Source organism: Schistocerca piceifrons, chromosome 9, assembly GCF_021461385.2.
Source record: "Schistocerca piceifrons isolate TAMUIC-IGC-003096 chromosome 9, iqSchPice1.1, whole genome shotgun sequence".
Taxonomy (NCBI): Eukaryota; Metazoa; Arthropoda; class Insecta; order Orthoptera; family Acrididae; genus Schistocerca; species Schistocerca piceifrons.
The window spans coordinates 156,225,561-156,252,007 of record NC_060146.1 but is presented as its reverse complement, the minus strand read 5'-3'; the positions used below and the strand labels follow the sequence as shown (position 1 = coordinate 156,252,007).

Genomic DNA, 26,447 nt, shown 5'->3' with positions numbered 1-26,447 from the left:
CAGCACAAATTATGCCGGCACGGTAGCTCAGCGTGTTCGGTCAGAGCTGCTCGCCCTTTGTAATAAAAAAAAAAAAAAAACCTGAGTAAAGGAATCAATGATCAACTTGAACGGATGTCATGTGACGTACGTCCAGACCAAACGAAAAAAAAAAGATGGTAGAGCACGTGCCCGCGAAGGCAAGGTCCCATTATTATTATTATTATTATTACGATTAATATTAATCAGACACTCATTCCTTTTTAATCGAAATGTCTAAGGTTTTGTTGCATCTATTTGAGTTAGTACCTAGTAGTTTTCTTTATCTCGAGTCTTGTAGTGTTCGTTCCTACAGAATAAGTTTAAAAGCTCTAACAGTCAAGTCTGAGAGTAGATAAGTTAAGCGAAGAAATACTTTATCGGAAAGATGTAATAAATTATATTGTGAATAAAATATTATGATGTAGTTACCCAGGTTGTGAGTGTTCGCTTCCCAATCTGCCTTTACGTCCCTTGTCCAACGCCTCCAGGGCTTCCATGTCTTCTGGAGAGAGCTCGAAATCAAATACCTGAAAGTTAGTAAATTATTTATTATTTTAATTGCCGGCCGGGGTGGCCGAGCGCTTCTAGGCGCTACAGTCTGGAATCGCGCGCCCACTACGGTCGCAGGTTCGAACCCTGCCGCGGGCATGGAATTGTGTCATGTCATTAGGTTAGTTAGGTTTAAGTAGTTCTAAGTTCTATGTGACTGATTACCTCAGATGTCCCATAGTGGTCAGAGCCATTTGAACCATTATTTTAATTGGCATACGTTTTACACCGGCAGATAATTTACTATCAAGGACTTGAAAAATGGCCTAAAACTGGAATTACGTAGTAGCACGAAAATTTAAAAAAGGTAACAGTTACAAGTATCACGGAATCATTCAAAACATGAAAGCAACTTTGGAAGCACGGTCAATAGAAATCACAGGAGATTGTGGGATAGCACTAGTGATTTGGACAGTATACAACAATGAGTAAATACTAGAGCATGTATATAAGAATGAGACAGTATGACTGTTGCACTGCCCTCATGGTCGTAATAGACTCTAGACTCAAAAAACAGCACTGGTGCAGATCAAGCTGCACCAAATTATCGAGACTCATTACACTGTGTTTCTGCATTAACACCCCATGTTACCCCCTCATACAACACCCTCTAATCGAAGCTCATTACCCTGTGCTACTGCATTAACCCTCTGTCACCTCTACGTCTCACTGTCTTATTGCCTTTTTTTTGGTCATTAGTCTACTGACTGGTTTGATGCGGCCCGCCACGAATTCTTTTCCTATGCTAACCTATTCATCTCAGAGTAGCACTTGCAACCTACGTCCTCAATTATTTGCTTGACGTATTCCAATCTCTGTCTTCCTCTACAGTTTTTGCCCTCTACCGCTCCCTCTAGTACCATGGAAGTCATTCCATTATGTCTTAGCAGATGTCCTATCATCCTGTCCCGTCTCCTTATCAGTGTTTTCCACATATTCCTTTCCTCTCCGATTCTGCGTAGAAGCTCCTCATTCGTCTGTAGCACCACATCTCAAATGTTTCGGTTCTCTTCTGTTCCGGTTTTCTCACAGTCCATGTTTCACTACCATACAATGCTGTACTCCAGACGTACATCCTCAGAAATTTCTTCCTCAAATTAAGGCCGGTATTTGATATTAGTAAACTTCTCTTGGCCAGAAATGCCTTTTTTGCCATAGCGAGTCTTCTTTTGATGTCCTCCTTGCTCCGCCCGTCATTGGTTATTTTACTGCCTAGGTAGCACAATTCCTTAACTTCATTGACTTCGTGACCATCAATCCTGGTGTTAAGTTTCTCGCTGTTTTCATTTCTACTACTTTTCATTACCTTCGTCTTTCTCCGATTTACTCTCAAACCATACTGTGTACTCATTAGACTGTTCATTCCGTTCAGCAGATCATTTAATTCTTCTTCACTTTCACACAGGATAGCAATGTCATCAGCGAATCGTATCATTGATATCCTTTCACCTTGTATTTTAATTCCACTCCTGAACCTTTCTTTTATTTCCATCACTGCTTCCTCGATGTACAGCCTTGTCTTACACCCTTCTTAATACGAGCACTTCGTTCTTGATCGTCCACTCTTATTATTCCCTATTGGTTGTTGTACATATTGTATATGACCCGTCTCTCCCTATAGCTTACCCCTACTTTTTTCAGAATCTCGAACAGCTTGCACCATTTTATATTGTCGAACACTTTTTCCAGGTCGACAAATCCTATGAAAGTGTCTTGATTTTTCTTTAGCCTTACTTCTATTATTAGCCGTAACGTCAGAATTGCCTCTCTCGTCCCTTTACTTTTCCTAAAGCCAAACTGATCGTCACCTAGCGCATTCTCAATTTTCTTTTCCATTCTTCTGTATATTATCCTTGTAAGCAGCTTCGATGCATGAGCTGTTAAGCTGATTGTGCGATAATTCTCGCACTTGTCAGCTCTTGCCGTCTTCGGAATTGTGTGGATGATGTTTTTCCGAAAGTCAGATTGTATGTCGCCAGACTCATATATTCTACACACCAACGTGAATAGTCGTTTTGTTGCCACTTCCCCCAATGATTTTAGAAATTCTGATGGAATGTTATCTATCCCTTCTGCCTTATTTGACCGTAAGTCCTCCAATGCTTTTTAAAATTCCGATTCTAATACTGGATCCCCTATCTCTTCTAAATCGACTCCTGTTTCTTCTTCTATCACATCAGACAAATCTTCACCCTCATAGAGGCCTTCAACGTATTCTTTCCACCTATCTGCTCTCTCCTCTGCATTTAACAGTGGGATTCCCGTTGCACTCTTAATGTTACCACCGTTGCTTTTAATGTCACCAAAGGTTGTTTTGACTTTCCTGTGTGCTGAGTCTGTCCTTCCGACAATCATATCTTTTTCGATGTCTTCACATTTTTCCTGCAGCCATTTCGTCTTAGCTTCCCTGCACTTCCTATTTATTTCATTCCTCAGCGACTTGTATTTCGGTATTCCTGATTTTCCCGGAACATGTTTGTACTTCCTCCTTTCATCAATCAACTGAAGTATTTCTTCTGTTACCCATGGTTTCTTCGCAGCTACCTTCTTTGTACCTATGTTTTCCTTCCCAACTTCTGTGATGGTCCTTTTTAGAGATGTCCATTCCTCTTCAACTGTACTGCCTACTGCGCTATTCCTTATTGCTGCATCTATAGCGCTAGAGAACTTCAAACGTATCTCGTCATTCCTTAGTACTTCCGTATCCCACTTCTTTGCGTATTGATTCTTCCTGACTAATGTCTTGAACTTCAGCCTACTCTTCATCACTACTATATTGTGATCTGAGTCTATATCTGCTCCTGGGTACGCCTTACAATCCAGTAACTGATTTCGGAATCTCTGTCTCACCATGATGTAATCCAATTGCCTTACCCACCCTTTAACCTCTTGATCCAGGTGCTATCCTCAGTTACTCCAGTGCTACTCAATTATCCCACCATAATCCCCTTTGGTTCGTTCCTTCACTTCTATTTTATCTATTGCTCCTCCTATCACCACCCCATCATTGAAAGTAAATGTCACATTACTACATTACTACTTACCTCCTTTCGTTGCAGGAACTGTTTGTTACCCCAGTTACGGCAATGTTACTACATTATGCCATCTGTGTTCTTCATTTAGCAACTATTAGTGTACTACATGCCTTATCTGTCCATTATCCAAAGAAACTGTTGCTTTACTACATTTCTGCGCACCTCTTTTAACCAGAGGATCTGCTTGTTATCGACGCAGCTCTACTATAATCTCATTACCCCACTATGATCCCCTCTAACTCTTTTAATTTCTTCTATGTCATTCCTTTAACCTCTGTTTTGCCTCCTGCTTACCAAAAGTTACCCTCGCCCTTTTATGTTATCCATATTTATCCCGTATTTCTACACCAAGTAATAGAAACAATGTCTATTTATTTTCAACTGACTTAACGTCGAACAAACTCGGCAACAGCCGGCCGGTGTGGCCGTGCGGTTAAAGGCGCCTCAGTCTGGAACCGCGTGACCGCTACGGTCGCAGGTTCGAATCCTGCCTCGGGCATGGATGTGTGTGATGTCCTTAGGTTAGTTAGGTTTAATTAGCTCTAAGTTCTAGGCGACTGATGACCTCAGAAGTTAAGTCGCATAGTGCTCAGAGCCATTTGAAACTCGGCAACAGATATTTTGATGCCACCCTTTATAGAAACGCTAAGTACGCTACGGTTAGGTTTCATATAGACCAAGCAAAATGTGTTACTTCTCTTAATAACTGCCATAGAAGTGTTACTTCTGGAGTTTTACAAACCAGGGAGATCCTTTTATAGGAAATTCAGAATATAATAAATTCTGAACAGCATCATACTGGTGCATACTCACCGCGAAGTTCTCTTCAACGCGAGTGGGGTTGGAGCTCTTGGGAATGACAGCGACCTCCAACTGCATGAGGAAGCGGATCAGTACCTGGGCAGTGGTCTTGCCGTGCTTCTGCGCTATGCGCTTCACAACTGGATCTCCCAGCAGGTCATACCTCGGCAGTCTGGAATTGCAAATGTAAACAAAACATTATGACCACTGTTTACCACGTGGCTAAACGCCGACTTGTGGAGCTGCAGTCACGTGACGTGTCAAACAACATATGTAAACAGAGCAAGACGAATGGACAATAATTCTAGTGATGGTATGGGACGCAAATGGTGACATCCACTGACAAAAGAGTCATTGTCAAAAGGCTGATTGCTGTGGCTAGTGACGGGAAACGGGGAAGCTGGTCGTCTGTTTGCGTACCACTGTTTGTGACATCTATGGGAAGTGGTTGAAGGATGTTGGAAACGTGAGAAGGTAGCAAGGTGTTGGATGTCTGCTCATCATCTCAGAATATGGAAGTCGGAAGTTGGACCATTCTGCAAAGAAAGACACATAGTGATCTGTGGCAGATTGGCCGATAGAGTCGAATGCTGTTGCAGACACACGTACTGCAGAACACGCCTTTCAGCGCAAATTGTTGAACGTGGGGTTCTGTAGCAGTCTTCCCATGTTGACCCAACAACATGAGTAATTGCGAATGCTATGAGCACAAGGTCACTGAGATAGGCAGTGCATGGACAGAAAGGTTTCGCCTCATCTGGCGAGTCACGTAATGTGTTAAACCTGGTTCGCAGGAGAGCTTCTGTGAAGTTTGGAAGGTAGGAGACAAGGTACTGGCAGGAGTGAAGCTGTGAGGACGGGGCGTGAGTCGTGCTTGGGTAGCTCAGATGGTAGAGCACTTGCCTGCGAAAGGCAAAGGTCCCGAGTTCGAGTCTCGGTCCGGCACACAGTTTTAATCTGACAGGAAGTTTGATATCAGCGCTCACTCTGGTGCAGAGTGAAAATCTCATTCTACCCTCAGTTTATTATACATGTTTAAAGTCGGTGATAGGCATAAAAGGTAGTCCGAAATCGTATTGAATGCTTTCTCAGAAAATTACTTTGAATAGTTAGTTCAGGAGCCCACTCGAAGTGTAAATGGTTGCGGAAACATACATGGCCTCTTAGCAACAAATAATCCTGAGCAAATAGGGAACATCATGACGGATAGAAGTATTAGTGACAACAAGCTTGTCGTAGCGTGACTGACTAACGTATTATCAAGACCAATCGAAAACATACACAAAATACTTCTGTTTAATAAAGCAGATAAAAATTCACTTGATGGTTTACGAAGTGATAGTTTTCACTCCTTACAATCTGTGTAAGGATAGCCCACATGTAGTTTGAACTCAAAGCAATAACATCGACGGCAATTGATTATAAAAGTTTCTACAATGAAACTCTGTTTCGAAATCTGGCAGAATATCCAATTCTGTTCATATGTAAAGAACCGAAAGCATCGGTTTGTTTCCCGTTACGAACAAAATTATTGTTAATCCGAATGAGTATAGTCCGTTATTCGTTGTATCGATAGATATTAACAGCGACAGTAAAACACGAAGAATAAACACTAAACAAACTGCGACTCAGTACCGCAAGGTGGTTGACGGTAGCAGAAAGTGTGGGCCAGGTTAGTGCTGTCGGTGCTCGAATGCTGGTTAATATACCTTTTTTGCTGTCCCAGGTGTATACATACCGATGAAACAAGAATCGCGCTACACTAATCTGGAAACGTTGTAACAAATGGGCACGTGAAATTCAGCTTTGAAGATAATTTGCTTGTAACAGGAAACAAATCGACGTTTTCTGTCGACACTGGTGTCGTTTGGAAGGCTTAATGAGCACTGTTTCATTGGGCTGACTCCAAGTACACAATGCAAAACGAAATTGCAAATATCTGCTGAGACACCGCTCGCGCTATTCGTCCACGAGACTCAGAGGGCCATAGACACGGGTTCCCAGCTAGATGCCGTGTTTCTTGACTTCCGCAAGGCGTTTGATACAGTTCCCCACAGTGGTTTAATGAACAAAGTAAGAGCATATGGACTATCAGACCAATTGTGTAATTGGGTTGAAGAGGTGTGATTGGATTGAAGAGTTCCTAGACAATAGAACTCAGCATGTCATTCTCAATGGAGAGAAGTCTTCCGAAGTAAGAGTGATTTCAGGTGTGCCGCAGGAGAATGTCGTAGGACCGTTGCTATTCACAATATATATAAATGACCTTGTGGATAACATCGGAAGTTCACTGAGGCTTTTTGCGGATGATGCTGTAGTATATCGAGAGGTTGTAACAATGAAAAATTGTACTGAAATGCAAGAGGATCTGCAACGAATTGGCGCATGGTGCATGGAATGGCAATTGAATCTGAATGTAGACAAGTGTAATGTGCTGCGAATGCACAGAAAGAAAGATCCTTTATCATTTAGCTACAATATATCAGGTCCAACTAGAAGCATTTAATTCCATAAATTATTAGGGAGTAGGCATTATGAGTGATTTAAAATGGAATGACCATATAAAATTAATCGTCGGCAAAGCAGATGCCAGACTGAGATTCATTGGAAGAATCCTGAGGAAATGCAGTCCGAAACCAAAGGAAGTACACTTGTTCGCCCACTGCTTGAATACTGCTCAGCAGTGTGGGATCCGTACCATATAGGGTTGATAGAAGAGATAGAGAAGATCCAACAGAGAGCAGCGCGCTTCGTTACAGGATCATTTAGTAATCGCGAAAACGTTACGGAGAGGATAGATAAACTCCAGTGGAAGACTATGCAAGAGAGACGCTCAGTAGCTCGGTACGGGCTTTTGTTGAAGTTTCGAGAACATACCTTCACCGAGGAGTCAAGCAGTATATTGCTCCCTCCTACGTATATCTCGCGAAGAGACCATGAGGATAAAATCAGAAAGATATTAGAGCCCACACAGAGGCATACCGACAATCTTTCTTTCCACGAACAATAAGAGACTGGAATAGAAGGGAGAACCGATAGAGGTACTCAAGGTACCCTCCGCCACACGCTGTCAGGTGCCTTTCGGAGTATGGATGTAGATGTAGATGTACATGTAGAAAATTCGCGTGACAACTCTAAGGAGAGATACCGTGCGTGCTGATGAGCCATAACATTATGACCGCCTGCTTAATAGCTTGTTTGTCCACCTACGGAACGAAATAAATCACTGATTCTATGTCTCAGTGGTGCGGCAGTTCGTTGGTAGGTTTGTGGACGTATGCGGCATTATAGTGCAGTGAAGAGCCAAAGAATCTGGAATATCTGCCTAAAATCATGAAGGCCCCCCCCCCCCCATGAAAGCAGAAATGCCGCAACACGACGTGGCATGGACTCGACTGATGTATGAAATAGTGCTGGGGGGAACTGACACCATGAATCCTGCGCGGCCGTTAGTGTACGAGGGAGTGGAGATCTGTTCTGTACAGAACGTTGCAAGCCATCCCAGACATGATCAATAATGTTCATTTCCGGGAAATTTAGTGGTCAGTGGAGGTGTTTGAACTCAGAAGCGCGTCCCTGGAGCCATCTGCAGCAATTCTGGATGTGTGGGGTGTCGCATTGACCTGCTGAAATTTCGCAGTCCTTCGGAATGCACAGTGGACGTGAATGGATGCAGGTGATCAGACAGGATGCTTGGGTGCGTGTCTCCTGCCAGAGTCGTATCTAGGCATGTCATGGGATACCATATCACTCCAACTGCACACGCCCCACACTATTACAGAGACTGCACCAGCATGAACAGTCACGCGCTGACATGCAGAATTACGGGATTCATGAGGTTGTCTGCATACCCATACACGTCCAACTACTCGATAGAATTTGAAACGAGACTCGTCCGGCCAGGCAACATGTTTCCAGTCATCAACAGTCCAATTTAAATGTTGACGGCCCCAGGCGAGGCGTAAAGCTTTGTGTCGCGCAGTCATCAAGAGTTCTCGAGTGGGACTTTGCTCTGAAAGCCGACATCGGTGATGTTTCGTTGCATGGTTCGCACGCTGACACCAGCATTGAAATCTGCAGCAATTTGTCGAAGGGTTGCACTTATGCCACGTTGAACGATTCTCTTCAGTCATCATGGCCCGATATTGCAGGATCTTTTTCCGGCCGCAGCGATATAGGAGATTTGATGTTTTACCTGATTCCTGATATTCACGGTACACTGGAAAATCGCCACTTAATCATTACCTCGGGGGTGTTGCGTCCCACCGCTCGTGCGTCGACTATAACACAACGTTCAAACTCACTTAAATCTTGATAACTTGCCATTGTAGCAGCAATAACCGATCTAACTACTGCACCAGGCACTTGTTGTCTTATATAGGTGTCGCCGACCGCAGCGCCGCATTCTGCATGTTTACGTAGCTCTGTATTTGAATACGCATCCCTATACTTTTCTTTGGCACTTCAGTGTAGTCTAGGCACAGGTCATGTAATTCGCATATACAGGGTGTTACAAAAAGGTACTGCCAAACTTTCAGGAAACATTCCTCACACACACAAAGAAAGAAAATATGTTACGTGGACATGTGTCCGGAAACGCTTACTTCCCATGTTAGAGCTCGTTTTATTACTTCTCTTCAAATCACATTAATCATGGAATGGAAACACAGCAACAGAACGTACAAGCGTGACTTCAAACACTTTGTTACAGGAAATGTTCAAAATGTCCTCCGTTAGCGAGGATGCATGCATCCACCCTCCGTCGCATGGAATCCCTGATGCGCTGATGCAGCCCTGGAGAATGGCGTATTGTATTACAGCCGTCCACAATACGAACACGAAGAGTCTCTACATTTGGTACCGGAGTTGCGTAGACAAGAGCTTTCAAATGCCCCCATAAATGAAAGTCAAGAGGATTGAGGTCAGGAGAGCGTGGAGGCCATGGAATTAGTCCGCCTCTACCAATCCGTCGGTCACCGAATCTGTTGTTGAGAAGCGTACGAACAGTTCGGCTGAAATGTGCAGGAGCTCCATCGTGCATGAACCACATGTTGTGTCGTACTTGTAAAGGCACATGTTCTAGCAGCACAGGTAGAGTATCCCGTATGAAATCATGATAACGTGCTCCATTGAGCGTAGGTGGAAGAACATAATGACGAAACTAAAATGAGCTCTAACATGGAAATTAAGCGTTTCCGGACACATGTCCACATAACATATTTTCTCACATTGTGTGTGAGGAATGTTTCCTGAAAGTTTGGCCGTACCTTTTTGTAACACCCTGTATAACGGGCCGCTGATTTACGTACACGGTGATGCCACCCGATAGCGACAGAGGTGGGTTCCGCAGGTTTTAGTGCAGGCGAATTTGATCGCTGATACATCAACGTAAGTTCATGCTCCTCAAAGCACTGTAGCACAGTATTTATCATTTCTGGGATGCCTTGCAACGTTCTGTTCAGAAGAGATCTCCACTGCTTCGTACTCCGACGCAAGGACAACTGTACTGCTGAAAAATGACATCGCCATGGGGGAAGCCATCAAGCATGATGGGAAGCAGGTGGTTCGCAGTTGTCTCCATGTCCCCGATTGCTACCACAGGTCCTATGAGAGCGCAGGAGAATGTCTCCTACCATAACACTGCTCCAATCAACCTGTGTTGTGGCGCGCTCCACGTTTCGAGCCACCATTAACCTCGATGAAAGTGTTTGTGGAGACGACCAGCGACCTAGTGTAGCAAAAAAGTGATTCATCCGGAGAGCCTACACGTTTCCATTGATCGACGGTCGAATTCCGATGATCCCGTGCACATTGAAAGTAACTGACGATGTCGCTGGGTCAACATGCGGACATGTAGGGGTGGACTGCTGCGGAGCTAAATGTTCAATAACGCACGATGAACGGTGTGCTCCTAAACGCTTGTGCGTGCACCTTCATTGTCCTCTTTCGGCAGAGATGCCATAGATGGCCACCTATCCAACTTTACAGAGCAGAAAAGCCTCCGAATCCGACGCTCTGTGTGAGATCCAACCACTTGGCGCCTAGTGGTAGTTTCCCTAGAAGAGCGTAGCGGTCCAAAGGATTGGAAAAGGGCACAGGTCAACCCCGTTTTCAAGACTCTAGACATATTTCTCTAACGTCATTCAGTTGTAGAATTTTGGAACACGTAATTTGATTGAGTATAATGACTTTTCTGGAGAGTAGAAAAATACTCTGTAGGAATGAGCATGGATTTCGAAAAAGACGATCGTGCGAATCCCAGCTCGCGCTATTCGTCCACGAGACTCAGAGGGCCATAGACACGGGTTCCCAAGTAGATGCCGTGTTTCTTGACTTCCTAAGGCGTTCGATACAGTTCCCCACAGTCGTTTAATGAACAAAGTAAGAGCATATGGACTATCAGACCAATTGTGTGATTGGATTGAAGAGTTCCTAGATAACAGAATGCAGCATGTCATTCTCAATGGAGAGAGGTCTTCCGAAGAGCCGCAGGGGAGTGTCGCAAGAACCGTTGCTATTCATAATATACATAAATGACCTTGTGGATAACATCGGAAGTTCACTGAGGCTTTTTGCGGATGATGCTGTGGTGTATCGAGAGGTTGTAACAATGGACAACTGTACTGAAATGCAGGAGGATCTGCAACGAATTGGTGCATGGTGCAGGGAATGGCAATTGAATATCAGTGTAGACAAGTGTAATGTGTTGCGAATACATAGAAAGAAAGATCGCTTATCACTTACATACAATATAGCAAGTCAGCAACTGGAAGCAGTTAATTGCATAAATTATCTGGGAGTACGTATTAGGAGTGATTTAAAATTGAATGATCATATAAAGTTGATCGTCGGTAAAGCAGATGCCAGACTGAAATTCATTGGAAGAATCCTAAGGAAATGCAATCCGAAAATAAAGGAAGTAGGTTACAGTACACTTGTTCGCCCACTGCTTGAATACTGGTCACCAGTGTGGGATCCGTACCAGATAGGGTTGATAGAAGATATAGAGAAGATCCAACGGAGAGCAGCGCGCTTCGTTACACAATCATTTAGTAATTGCGAAAGCGTTACGGAGATGATAGATAAACTCCAGTGGAAGACTCTGCAGGAGAGACGCTCAGTAGCTCGGTATGTGCTTTTGTTGAAGTTTCGAGAACATACCTTCACCGAGGAGTCAAGCAGTATATTGCTCCCTCCTACGTATATCTCGCGAAGAGACCATGAGGATAAAATCAGAGAGATTAGAGCCCACACAGAGGCATACCGACAATCTTTCTTTCCACGAAAGAGACTGGAATAGAAGGGAGAACCGATAGAGGTACTCAAGGTACCCTCCGCCACACACCGCCAGGTGGCTTGAGGAGTATGGCTGTAGATGTAGATGTAGTTCGATGCCCTCCTACCTCTCAGCGAAGATGCTCAAGACAGCAGCACGTGAACATTCGACCAGTTTGGCCGTTTTGCGGTAATAATCGGTCACAGGCTCCGCGTAAAAATAATCTGTATTTTGTCAAAGTTGCTTATCCGCGGGGATTTCCAGTTTGCAGCCCATATCTTCGCTGGAGTGATTCCCCGTCCGTGTCTGGACCGTTTACTTACTTTTGTTACCGCGCCACGTGCCATAACGCCACCAGCCGCGATCCAACGTCGCGGTGGGCATTGGTCATTAAGCTTTTGCTTGCCAATGTATATGTAATATAGAAAGGAGAAAAGTTGTTGCCAAAAATCTCTAAACGTACTTGACCGATTAACTTTCTAATTTTGACGCGCATTTCTGATAAATATTGAGTCATATATAGACCGTATTTTGTGTAAACAACAACGCACAGGTTTGTTTTAAACCTGACTGCGAGACTGATAATACTGTAGTGTGCTCTGCCGTGAAAACGTGGTTTTGTTTTCTGTTTTGCACTCAGTTTTAACTACGATGATAGGAAATTTAAATCGTTAGACGAATTGTTTCTCAAAGATATACATTATTTTTCGTTTTATATACATGATAAATTCAATACGTAACAATGTGCCGTTTTGTTTTCTTCCTCACAGTCAGTTGTCACAGAAAACAGGAAAGCTGTAGTCCTGGCTTATTGGTTTATGATTAGAATACTACTATGGAATCTGAATTTTTGGTAACAGCCGGCCGAAGTGGCCGAGCGGTTCTAGGCGCTTCAACCTGGAACCGCGCGACCGCTAGGGCAGCAGGTTCGAATCCTGCCCCGGGCATGGATGTTTGTGTTGTCCTTAGGTTAGTTCGGTTTAAGTAGTTCTAAGTTATATGGGACTGATGATCTCAGATGTTAAGTCCCATAGTGCTCAGAGCCATTTGAACCATTTTTTCAGTAACAATAAACAAGGCTTAAGGCCCGAGAGAGATGGGAAGAGGAACAGAGTGGGGGGAGGAAATGGAGATAACGAAAGGAGAGATGGACAGAGAGATGATGTTGGAGGAGATGGAGAGAGAAGGGGATGGCGAAGGAGTTGGTGGACAGGTAGAGGGGGCAGGAGGAAGAGATGGACGAAGAGTAGTGGATGAGGAGATGGGCATAGAGGGGAGAGAAGGTGATTATGACGTATATACAATTCCCTTACGTTTATGGCAGTAGCGTTAGTCACTTAATAATGACAGGGTTACCGATCCAGAATGTATCTCAGTCAGGTATTTTTCAGAGTACGCTGATACAGTACAGTCATACTTAGCAATCAAATACAACAGTTTTCTCGTCGAAAGATATGTATCTAGAGATTGGGAAGTTGCCCGACACACCAGTACCCAAGAAAGAAAATAGGAGTAATCCGCTGAATTAGAGACCCATGTCACTAATGTCGATTTGCAGTGGGATTTTGGGACATATACTGTGTTCGAAAATTATGATGTACCTCAGAGATAACGATTTATTGACAAATAGCCAACACGGATTCAGAAACTATCGTTCTTGTAAAACACAACTAGCTCTTTATTCTCAAGAAGTTGTGAGAGTTATCGACCGAGGATGTCAAATTGAATCCATATTTTTAGATTTCCAGACGGCTTTTGACACTGTTCCTTACAAGTGGCTTCTAATCAGTTGTATGTCTATGGAGTGTAGCCTCATTTGTGTGACTGGAATCGTAATTTCCTATCCGTAGTAATTGACGGAAAATCATCGAGTGAAACTGAAGTAACATCTGGCGTGCCCCAAGGAAGTGTTATATGCCCTCTGATGTTTCTGATCTACATATACGATTTAGGAGCAAATCTGAACAGCCTTCTTAGACAGTTTGGAGATCATACTGTCATTCACAGACTTGCAAAATCATCAGATGATCAGAATAATCTGCAAAATGATTTAGACAAGATATCTGTATTGTGCAAAAAGTGGCAGTTGACTATAAACAATGAAAAGTGTGAAATCTTCCACACGAGTGCTAAAAGGAATCAGTTAAATTTCGGCTACACGAAAATCACACAAAGCTAAAGGATTTTAATTGAATCAAATGTAAATCCAACGTAATACTTAAGGATTACAGTTATAAAGACGGCGATTTGCTGACAAAACACTTCGAGATGCAACAGGTCTATTAAAGAGAGTGCTTACACCACACTTGTCCGACCTCTTCTGGAGTACTGCTGTGCGGTGTGATAGCCGTATGAGGATTGGCACTGGACATCGAAAAAGTTCAAAGAAGGGCAGCTCGTTTTGTATTATAGCGGAGAGAGCGACTGGGATATGATACGTGAATTGGGAAGGCAATCAATAAAATAAAACTTTTTTTTATTTTGTAAAATCTTCTCTCGAAATTTAAACTATCAATTTTCTCCTCAGAATGTGTAAATATTTTTTCGTGCCCACCTACATGCGGAGTAATGATAATCATTAGAAAATCGATGGTCGGAAGGATTTAAGTGTTCGTTTTCCCTGTGCATTGTTCGAGAGTTGAACGGTAGAGATATAGCTTGAAAATCGTTCGATGAACTCTCCGTCAGGCACTTATTGAAACTGTAGAATTGACATGTAGATTAATATGCACCCGTAGATGTCGACTGTTGGCACCAGCTAAACATTGTGTTGTGCCTTCCGTACACCTACAATAATTAAATAATATTATAAATTTGTTTCGTTTGTAATCTACACTGAGTCATAGGATAACTCCTAGTACTGTGTCGTACCTTATTTTGCCCGGTGTCGCGCAGGAACTCGACGTGTCATGGACTCAAAAAATGTTGAACCACGCCGCCTCTATAGCCGTCCATAACTGAGTGTCACTGGTGCAAGGTTTTGTGTGTGAATTGATCTCTCCATTATGTCCCATGTTGAGCGATCTTGGTGGCCAAACCAGTCGCTCGGATTGCCTATGTGTTCTCCAGTCCGACAGCGAACAATTGTGGCCCAGTAACGTAACCATCTCCAGTCAATGATCGGTTCAGGTGGACCAGAGGACTCAGTCCATTCCATGTAAACACAGTCCTAACCATTATGGAGCCACCACCAGCTTGAACTGTGCTTTGTTGACAACTTGGGTCCATGGCTTCGGGGGTCTGCGCCAACTAGAATCCTGCTATCAGCTCTTGCCAACTGAAATCGGGACTCATCTGACCGAGCCACGATTTTCTAGTCACCTAGCGTCCAACCGCTATGGTCGCGGGTCCAGGAGAGGCGCTGCAGGCGATGTCGTGCTGTTAGCATAGGCACTCGCATCGGTTGTCTGTTGCCAGAGCCCATTACCGCCAAATTTCGCGGCAGTGTTCTTAGGGATACGTTCGTCGTACGCCTCACATTGATTTCTGCGTTCATTTCACGAAGAGTTGCTTGTCTATTAGCACTGACAACACTGAGCAAACGCCGCTGCTCTCGGTCGTTAAGTGAAGGCGTTGTCGATGGTGAGAAATACACTACTGGCCATTAAAATTGCTACGCCACGAAGACGACGCGCTACAGACGCGAAATTTAACCGACAGGAAGAAGATGCTGTGATATGCAAATGATTAGCTTTTGAAAGCATTCACACAAGGCTGGTGCCGGTGGCGACACCTACAACGTGCTGCCATGAGGAAAGTTTCCAACCGATTTCTCATACGCAAACAGCAGTTGACCGGCGTTGCCTGGTGAAACGTTGTTGTGATGCCTCGTGTAAGGAGAAGAAATGCGTACCATCACGTTTTCGACTTTGATAAAGATTGGATTGCGGTTTATGATATGGCGACATTGCTGTTCGCGTTGGTCGAGATCCAATGACTGTTAGCAGAATATGGAATCGGTGGGTTCAGGAAGGTATACGGAACGCCGTGCTGGATCCCAACGGCCTCGTATCACTAGCAGTCGAGATGACAGGCATCTTATCTGCATGACTGTAACGGATAGTGCACCCACGTCTCGATGCGTGAGTCAACAGATGGGGACGTTTGCAAGACACCAACCATCTACACGAACAGTTCGACGAGGTTTGCAGCAGCATGGACTATCAGCTCGGAGACCATGGCTGCGGTTACCCTTGACGCTGCATCACAGACAGGAGCGCCTGCGATGGTTTACTCAACAACGAACCTGGGTGCACGAATGGCAAAAGCGTCATTTCTTCGGATGAATCCAGGTTCTGTTTACAGCATAATGACGGTCGCATCCGTGTTTGGCGACATCGCAGCGAACGCACATTGGAAGCGTGTATTCGTCATCGCCGTACTGGCATATCACGCGGCTTGATGGTATGGGGTGCCATTGGTTACACGTGTCGGTCACCTCTTGTTCGCATTGACGGCACTTTGAACAGTGGACGTTACATTTCAGATGTGTTACGACCCGTGGCTCTACCCTTCATTCGATCCCTGCGAAACCCTACATTTCAGCAGGATAATGTACGACCGCACGTTGCAGGTCCTGCACGGGCCTTTCTGGGTACAGAAAATGTTCGACTGCTGCCCTGGCCAGAAAATTCTCCAGATCTCTCACAACTGAAAACGTCTGGTCAATGGTGGCCGAGCAACTGGCTCGTAACAATACGCCAGTCACTACTCTTGATGAACTGTGGTATCGTGTTGAAGCTGCATGGGCCTGTACACGCCATCCAAGCTCTTTTTGACTCAATGTCCAGGCGTATCAAGGCCGTTATTACGGCCAGAGGTGGTTGTTCTGGTTACTGATTTCTCAGGATCTATGGACCCAAATTGCGTGAAAATGTAATCACGTGTCAGTTCTAGTATAATATATTTGTCCAATGAATACCCGTTTATCATCTGCATTTCTTCTTGGTGTAGCAATTTTAATGGCCAGTAGTGTAATACTTGAAATTTGGTATTCTCGGCACACTCTTCACACAGTGGATCACGTCTAGCTCGAACTACCATTCCGCGTTCAGAGTCTATTAATCCCGTGGTACGACCATAATCCCGTCGGAAAGCTTTTCACACGGATTATCCGAGTACAAACGGCAGCTCCGCTATGCACTGTCGTTTTATACCTTTACGCGATATTACCGCCATATGTTTATGTGCGTATCGCTATCCTATGACTTTTATCAAGTCTCCGTATGTTGTTGAGAAATACGAAATCAAGTCGTAAGCAGCGCGACTGCGTCACTGTTTAAATACAGCACATCTGTAGTTTCCCAGTTTTCTCCCTCGTCACGCTCTGTTAGTATGGCGTGGTATGGTGGTGGGAGAAGAGTGCATCCAGGCAAGAGGGTTATTGTACACGCGCAAGAGCAGTGTTTGGTTGCTGGATTCTTGGGTATCTCTGCTCTAGAGGATTGTTTGCAAAATGAATTTTCACTCTGTAGCAGTATGTGCTTATTTACACATCCTGGCAGAGTAAAACGCGATCTGCCCTCATAGGTGCACTTCCGCCAGCTACTCTCACCTACCTTCCACCAGTGGCAGTAGTCTGAGGTATGCAGGAGGACGTCCGTCAAGTTTGCAACGTAGGAGAGCAGTGGGGGTATTAGCACAGTTGGTGGAGCATGCTCCAGTGAAAGGCAAGAGGCCATGTTCAACAACCAGTCTGACGCACAGTATTAATCTACCGTGAAGTATCAAATGTAGATGCATAGTAAAATTTGTTGTAGAAAATCGACTATGGACAGACAATATACCAGGTTTTGCGAAAGTCCTCAGTTAGGTTCCAAGCTGATAACAGATGTGACTCTATTATCATACAGATGGGATCTTATTATCTTCTGAGAAACATTCATGAAAATATTTATGTAGTGACTTGGGCAACGGCCTTGCCGCAGTGGATACGCCGGTTCGCGTGAGGTTACCTAAATTAAGCGTTGTTGGCCGTGGCCGGCACTTGGATGGGTGACCATCCAGCCGCCATGCGCTGTTGCCATTTTTCGAGGTGCACTCAGCCTCGTGAAGCCAATTGAACAGCTAGTCGACCGAACAGTAGCGGCTTCGGTCAAGAATACCATCATAACGACCGGGAGAGCGGTGTGCTGACCCCACGCCCCTCCTATCCGCATCCTCCTTGGAGGATGACACGGCGGTCGGATGGTCCCGGTAGGCCACTCGTGCCCTGAAGATCGAGTGCTACAATTTATGTAGTGACTTTCATTTCCAGTAGTTCATCTGTAGGGATCAATTTCAATTATTTTGTCAGATCACTTGAAATGGCTTGGTCCATACCTTGTTATCTGATCCACAATTGGCGTTTCAGTGAGCTAAAACGTATTTTTGTGCCATTATTTTTATGACGCTTCTTTGATTTGCGAGAAAGCTGTTCATTTAGTAGCACACAGAGTACTTAAGAACCGATTGGCAGCTAAGATGTTTCTGGTAGAGAAACAGTCCACGAATTCTTACCTCTAGCCAAAAAGAACGCAGTAAAGAATATTTTTCATGCAGACACTGGAATCTCATGGGCAGTTGTCTAAGTTGAGCCTACTTGGGATGCAGAGAGGGCTGTACTAACCCTCCAACCAACAACAGGTCCACCTCATTCCATTCTAAGGTGAGTGTTGATTCGTGCTGCACAGCCAAGAATGAGTACGTCTCTGATACGAATCATAGGATGATATATGCTTTTAGCATCTCATGTTGTAACACTTATATTGATTAGAAGTAGGTTTATATTATGTAACTTTGTGTCTGTAATTATGAAGTGCTTATTCTTTGTTAGTTATGGTCATTGATTTGTGACAGAAAATTTTATATATATATATATATATATATATATATATATATATATATATATATATATATATATATATGTGTGTGTGTGTGTGTGTGTGTGTGAAATGAGATTAATGATCGTTTAAAACAATGAAATTTTATAAGATGTGCAAGTTTATAAGTTAAACAATGTGTATTGGAAGACGGTTCTTGCTTAGGGCACTTGTACTGTAAAATGTAAAAGATGTAGGGAAGTGCCTCCATGACGGAAGTGGCCTGGCGCGATGTAAAGGTGGTTTTGGCGGTCGAACTGGGCGGCTCCTTGTTGTGAACGGTACGCAGTCAGTGGCTAGCCATTGCACGGTACACATGGACGGTGCCAAGGGAGGCAATTGGAAGACGCTTCGCAAGAAATTTTGCCTCGGATGTGGATTTACCTGTTGCATGGCACTCTCGGCAATTAGGAATGGCTCTAACACATTAAAAATCCGTCGCCAAGAAGAAATTTTATAGAGCATTCAAACATCAAGAGCCGTGAGTACAGTTAGCCGCCACGTCGCTTGCCACCACAACTTCGCCACTGCTCCACCAACTTCATGCATACAGATATGTATCAGAGCATGGACCAGTTAATTTGTGTGTGTGATTTTAATAATATTCCAAGTGCTATAAACCTGTGTTTAGAAACCTAACTTTTATCCTGATCATGCAGGATCCCCTCCAAGTATCCTGTTTCAAACGAACTAGTGATTTTTTATGTTTGTCAAATGTGCAACGATTAGCAAAAGTTGAAGTTAAAATCACAAAAGTGAAGTTAGTTAGAAATTTGCTAAAGTACTCTTAGTTTATTGCAAAGTATCGTTTTGCAAAAATTTTGTGCCAGACTGTGTAACTGTCTAAAATACCTGCTTCACAGGTGATGAAAAAGGCATATAAATTAAACTTATTTAAAATATAATTTAGCCTTGATTACTATTATGAATGATTTTTTTAGGTTAATTGAGCTCAGTGTTGAACAAATTGCCTTGAAAAGAAAAAAACATAAGTTATTCCAAGTGAAGCTAAGCATGAACTTTAGTTGAATTAATTTGACTACTGATACAATATCAGTTTATGGGTCCCCACCATATTCTTCTCATATTAGAAAGATAATTGGAATGTAATTGCTACTAAGAGAAACAAATATAAGCAGAGCCATACTAACAGTGTATTTATGATATTATTTATCTTTATTTGTCAGAAACCTCTCCTGGCCAATTTCAGTTCTGCACTTCTTGCAGGAACATTTCAGTACTGATCCAAGCAACAATCTTGAGTGTAGCTCTTATTAGTGTGAGTTTCGTACAATTTTGCTTTCTATTATTACTGTTACGTGCGTTATTGGTGACTGCTGCTACATACAGCTCAGAGTGCCCTGTGTCAGTTTGTATCCTAAGTCCTATTCAAAGGGAAATCTTAATGAAAGTCACTTAAACAACAAATATTCAATTTTCTTAAACATATATTTTCAAATTAATGTGCCTAATTGGGCTGGCGACCGTTCCATTTTTCATTCGTATATGAATTTTACTACTTTCATTAACCCCAAAAATTAAAGCCTGTTTAGTTTTTTCTATTAATTGCAATACATTCAAAATTACAGTCCAATACCCTTATCCATTAGACAAACACACGCTCAAAATTCCAAAATCCTTTCAGAGGGTACGGCAACGGCCTTGCCGCAGTGGTTACACCGGTTCCCGTGAGATCACCGAAGTTAGGGCTGTCGGGTGTGGTCGGCGCTTGGATGGGTGACCATCCAGGCCGCCATGCGCTGTTGCCATTTTTCGGGCTGCACTCAGCCTCGTGATGCCAATTGAGGAGCTACTCGACCGAATAGCAGCAGCTTCGATCAAGAATACCATCATAACGACTGGGAGAGCAGTGTGCTGACCCCACGCCCCTCCTATCCGCATCCTCCACCGAGGATGACACGTCGGTCGGATGGTCCCGGTAGGCCACTCGTGGCCTGAAGACGGAGTGCTTTCAGAGGGTAACATTAGCTTATGTCATGGTAGGCTAATGTTATAATGGGTCTTCAATGTATTAATCGCTCCACAATGAGTTCTCATAGCAATGTCATGACCATTTTACCGAGCCGCCAAAAGTCACAGGAAGGTTTCTTCAAATTGAAAATTGCCACGAACAGGCTCCAAGTGTTATGGCTTGATACAGCATATGTCATTAGCACGGACATGATACCTGAGCAGTGTGTTACACATTGAATAATGCAGACGTCACATGATGACGCACAGCTCATAGTCCAGCCAAGACCACATGAGAATTTGTGTTTTTGGGATCAACAGCATCACTGGTGGATGCCCAGTATTGCGGAGACAATGTTTTGCAAATATTCAAACTTGTCATACTGGATGGTCACAAGTGTTTGATGAACGTATATCACACAGCCTCCGCTATCGATGGTGTACTTGTGAGTCAGGCTACCGCGTGTTTAAATGTTGGACATCAGGGACCCATTCCAATCAGGTGCTCTGCATAAGGTCTACAAGTCGATGAGCGACTCGTGCCCTTGTACCTTTACATGACGTCTGCCTGCTCTGTGTGTAAGTTCACAGTTAACGAGAGATCAGGATGTACGTACTTGCTGACATCGCCGCCCTGCTTCTCGACGAAGGAGTAGATCTGAGGCGTGCCCAGCGGACCCCAGGCGCAGACGGTGATGTCCAGCGCCCGGCAGAAGGCCCTGAGCTCACGCTGCTGGAAGTAGGCGTGCATCTCCACCTGCAGGTTGGCGGGTTTGATGCGCGCCGATTGCCACACCCGCTTGATCTGGCGCGCGTTGAAGTTGGACAGCCCTATGGATCGCGCGCGTCCCGCGTCCACCTGAGCCTCCATCGCCTGCACAAAGCGAGCCCACAAGTAGTTCGATCACAGTCTTACACTGACAACACTGCTGCGCATTGCTGACACGTCAAGAACGGACTGGAATTTGGTGCAAACAAAGAGGGAACTGAGCCGTGCGCGGCTCGCGGTTATGCCGTTTATTCGTCGTCATCTTGTTTTTGTGGTTCTGTCGCCTCGTTGTTCTTTTAATTCGATTTACTGGCGTCACTGAGTTGCTGGTTTGCGTGCCCGTGAGTGGCAGCAGCAGCGCTTATCGATATGTGCACCGTCGTATTGTCTCTGAAGAGACCGCGAGTATTTCCGGGTCGTCGTGTGTCTGGAGTTCAGTTGGGAGTTCAGTCGGGGACGGAGCGCCACTGAGGCGCTGACAGCCAGTACTTGCCGACCGCTGGCCACACAAATGAACTGTCCGTCGGAAGGAGATTGGAGCTGGACGACCGTTGGTTGGTCGTTCGGTTGGTCGTCTCATCAGGCGATGTGTATTTGGTCTTTTGACAGTTTCTGGGCCTCGTCACTTGGTCATCGTGCCGGACGTGGGTCCCAATGGGCAAGAGTTACCTCTGCGTGGATGGGGCCAGACCAGTGTGCCCGGGTCGCCGTGTCTCAGAGTTGTGACTTCGAGTTGAGTCGGGCTGGAGCTGCAGTCAGCTTCGGACAACCAAGACACGCAGGACCGTCGCCGACACACCTAACTTCAGTGGCAACGACCTGGGTTGGTCGATCGGTCGGTCGTCTCATCGAACGACGTGTATTTGGTCGCCGACCGCTTGTGGAAACTCTCTGTGTGCCGAACTGATTAGTCGTTGTTGTTCCACAGTGATTGCTTTTGCTATTGTTCGAGTTCTAGTGCAAGTGTGTTTACGTTGAGCTGTGTGTAGCGTCTGTGATTTCCACTGAGTAGCCGTGCGGTTCTAGGCGCTACAGTCTGGAACCGAGCGACCGCTACGCTCGCAGATTCGAATCCTACCTTGGGTATGGATGTGTGTGACGTCCTTAGGTTAGTTAGGTTTAATTAGTTCTATGTTCTAGGCGACTGATGACCTCAGAAGTTAAGTCGCATAGTGCTCAGAGCCATTTGAACCATTTTTCCACTGAGCAGATGAATGCTGTCTGCGTACTGAAACAGGCAATTGGTCGGTTGCGACAGAGGGAATTGATTAGGTTGTTGGTTGGTTCTTTAGTCATTCTTAGGTCGTGTTGCAACCCGATTGTTTAGTGTTACGGTTGACTGCCTGTCTCACCTAAATGGTGATTAGTTTTCTACCCAGGCCGATCGTTGGAACACTTATCAGCGCCACTGTTTGTTGTTTCTGATTGTCGTTTTATTTGAAATTACAATTAAATCAATACCATTAGCTGCTGACAGTCTTTGATATACATCAACAGGGACTCGAACCCGGGATCTCCCTCTTACATGGCAGACGCTCTATCCATCTGAGCCACCGCGGACACAGAGGATAGTGCGACTGCAGGGATTTATCACCGGCCCGCTCCCCGTGAGACCCACATTCTAAACTTATAGTCCACACACTACTTTCGTGGCGCCCCTGCCTTTATACGCATTACTCGCCGCAGAGAATCCAGCGAGTCCCGTAAGAGTTCAGGCAAAAGGTGTGCATCCGCACTGAAGAAGGTCATCAGCCGGTTAGCCTTAACGATATGAAGATGTCATCTGTTTTTCCGGACAAGTCCGAAACAACAGATGCCATCTTCATATCATGCCCTTTTATTTCGTCGCAGGTACTGTGCCAGGCCTTCAGCCGTGTATTAATATTGTCTGTTTTATGTTTATTATATGGCCTTCAGCCGAATTTCATGACAACTCTTTTAAGATTAGGCCTTCAGCCGTATTTTATTTAAAATTCTTGTTGCTCTGTATTTAGGCCTTCAGCCACGTTTGTTACAGAATCTGTGGCTTTAATATGTAAATTCTTGTCTGTATGGTTTCTCTGTAATTATCTTGAATACTTGAAAAGGCCTTCAGCCGTGTTCTGTAAATGTTTATCTTAAGGTGATCTCTAATTATTCTTCAGTAATTGTTTGGGCCTTCAGTCGACAAGATGCTTCAAGTTTTCTTAAAATGTTTTTCTGTTGTACTGTGTAAAAGCATTTCTTTAAAGCCTCTCTTTTTTTAAAAAATTTTTTATTGCGCTTTCAGCCGAAGAATTAATTTCAATTTTCCTTAATATGGCCTTTAGGCAAAATTTTTAAATGCTTGGCTTTTAAAGGATTTCCTTAGCTGATCTATTATTTCGGCCTTTAGCCCAGAAGACATTACAATTTTATTTAAGTAAGGCCTTCAGCCGTTACTCTAAATCCTAGTGTTTTAGAAAAAATTATTTAAACTTAATTTGGAGAAGTTACTTGGGCCCTCAGCCATGAATTGATCTTTGTTGTTTTAAAGAGAAAACTATGCATTGGTTTGAGGAATAAAGTTCTATGTTCTTGTATAACTAACTATAATTGACCTTGGCCCCTTTCCACAACCTAATCCGCTCCGTCCTGCGGAACCATATTTCAGGAATCGATGGTATTAAATCATTACAACTTCACCTGAACTACACAGTGCTTGCCACAGTAACAGACAAACGCAGTTGTCTGAAAGGAACTTCTTGTAGGTAAAACAACACTGCGAATAACATCATTATTCTACCCAATGCCCTTCAACCTCTATGCACTTGGTCCATTTCTTGACAAGTATCCTAATTCCGCCCTTCAAGAAGCTCTGTGCCATTGTCCACATCAACTCCTGCACCACCTCAGCAGGCTTATTCTCCAACAAAAACTTGGATTCATTCTCGTCCTTCTTTGTCAGACTAAAAAAGTGAACATCACTTGGAGCTGCGATAGGGCTGTACAGTGGCTGCTCCAGTAGATCGAAATTTAGAGTGCTGTGGATTGTTTTACCATCAATATGAAGGCGGTCACAGCCGTGAAGCAAAATCACACATTTCGAGGCTGCCTTCTACGAGCTCATCACTCACACTTTCAGTTAGAGATTTCACAATAGTTCACAGTTACTGTCACCGTTCATTGCTTCATCATTAGAGAGTAGTGAATCACCTGCAGGGCTTTCATATTCAAAAATACTGTGATCGCCTGCTTTCCTGCAAATTTTTGGGCTTTCTTTTCTGTAGACGATGTTCCCACTACATGCTCTGCCAATTTCTCTGTGGTTCGTGCTAATGGAGCCCACCTCGTCAACATTTACTATGTGACTAAGAAAGTGTTCTCTTTTATCTTGAAAACACCTTAAATGTGATTTCGACACTTCCAAATGCTCGTGTTTGCGTTTGTCTATCAGCTGAAGTGGTACATAACGAGAAAAAACTTTCTGATAGCTTAAGAGTTTGGTGGCTAATGTGAAACCAGTGCACAGTATTGTCAATTTTGGCATGACGAGCATCACGAATTATTCTCTCAGCTGTGTCTACGTTGCTGTCCAATCTCCAAGTGGATTGCCTACTCTAACACCCTTTTCAACATGTCAATTCTCATCGTTTTTTAAAGCAGTTTAACTACTGGAAAATCTTTCTGCGACAGTGACACCGATCTAGCCTTTTGAGAGTGCAGAAAACTCACTATACGCAGGTTGGTCAACACAGCCCTCAGATTCCAGTCAAGTAGAACATCGTTTATTGTATAGGGTGTCCGAAAAGTCTTTCCCTGATTACATAAATTGATAACTCAGGCTATAAGTAAGATACAAATATGAAACTGGTATCTAATTGTTTACAAACTATCAAAAAAATGGTTCAAATGGCTCTGAGCACTATGGGACTTAACTTCTGAGGTAATCAGTCCCCTAGAACTTAGAACCACTTAAACCTAACTAACCTAAGGACATCACACACATCCATGCCCGAGGCAGGATTCGAATCTGCGACCGTAGCGGACACGCGGTTCCAAACTGAAGCGGTTAGAACCGCACGGCCACACCGGCCGGTTAGAAACTATCAAAGTTTTTTTCACACATCAGTAAACTTCCACATGAGCACCCTTGGTAGCACGTAGCACATCTAGGCGATATTCAATATCCGTCCACACATTAGCCAACATCACTGGAGGGATCGATTCAACGACTGTGGTTATCCGTTGCCGCAAGGTTTCAAGATCTGGTACACGTGGTCGGTGGACCTCGTCCTTGAAATAACCCCATAAAAAGAAGTCTAATGGGGTTATGTCAGGATAGTGTGGAGACAAAACCGTTGGCCCATCACGACCAATCCATCGCCCAGGAAAGGTCATATCGAGATAGGCACGGACGTCCAAACCCCAATGAGGCGGTGCACCGTGTTGCTGAAACAAGACATCGGGGTGATACTGAAGCAGCTGAGGAACAGCATACAGTTGCAACATGTCCAGATGCACTGCAGATGTGATGGTAGCCTCAGCGAAGAAGACTGGCCCGATAATTCGATCGTGCAATAGCCCGCACCAAACATTCACCTTTGGACTGCCTCTGGTGCACTCCATGACCTCGCCAGGGGATTGTGAACCCCAAGGGCGCACATTATGGCGATTCACCACAAAAAAGGCCGCTTCGTCGGAAAAGGCAATTCGTCTGAGATAACCATCATCGTTCTCAATACGTGATAGCATTTCGACCGCAAATTCATATCGACGTGTACTGTCATTGGGCAACAAGGCCTGAACGAAACTTCCTGGCAGATTAAAACTGTGTGCCCGACCGAGACTCGATCTCAGGACCTTTGCCTTTCGGAAACATCCCCCAGGCTGTGGATAAGCCATGTCTCCGCAATATCCTTTCTTTCAGGAGTGCTAGTTCTGCAAGGTTCGCAGGAGAGCTTCTGTAAAGTTTGGAAGGTAGGAGACGAGGTACTGGCAGAAGTAAAGCTGTGAGTACCGGGCGTGAGTCGTGCTTCGGTAGCTCAATTCAGCGCACACTCCGCTGCAGAGTGAAAATCTCATTCAAGGCCTGAACGATTTGCGCTTTGTATGCACGAAACAATAAACGTTTGTGTAAAATGTCATGGAGAGAGCTTTTTGGTATCTGTAATTCACGTGAGGCCCTGCACACCGATTTCTTCGGA

At 44.3% G+C, this 26,447-nt stretch overlaps 1 protein-coding gene across 1 annotated transcript in view; it reads right to left on the bottom strand.

Annotated features, from left to right (window-relative positions):
- Nucleotides 1-446: 446 nt before the first annotated feature.
- Nucleotides 447-26,447, bottom strand: part of LOC124716788 (1,5-anhydro-D-fructose reductase-like) — a 51,912-nt gene continuing 25,911 nt past the window's right edge. The window contains exons 4-6 of the mRNA XM_047243336.1: nucleotides 21,131-21,387; nucleotides 4,419-4,578; nucleotides 447-548 (exon numbers count right to left, since the gene is read on the bottom strand). Of these exons, the coding sequence (XP_047099292.1) occupies nucleotides 447-548; nucleotides 4,419-4,578; nucleotides 21,131-21,387 (519 nt within the window). The remainder of the gene's footprint in view (nucleotides 549-4,418; nucleotides 4,579-21,130; nucleotides 21,388-26,447) is intronic.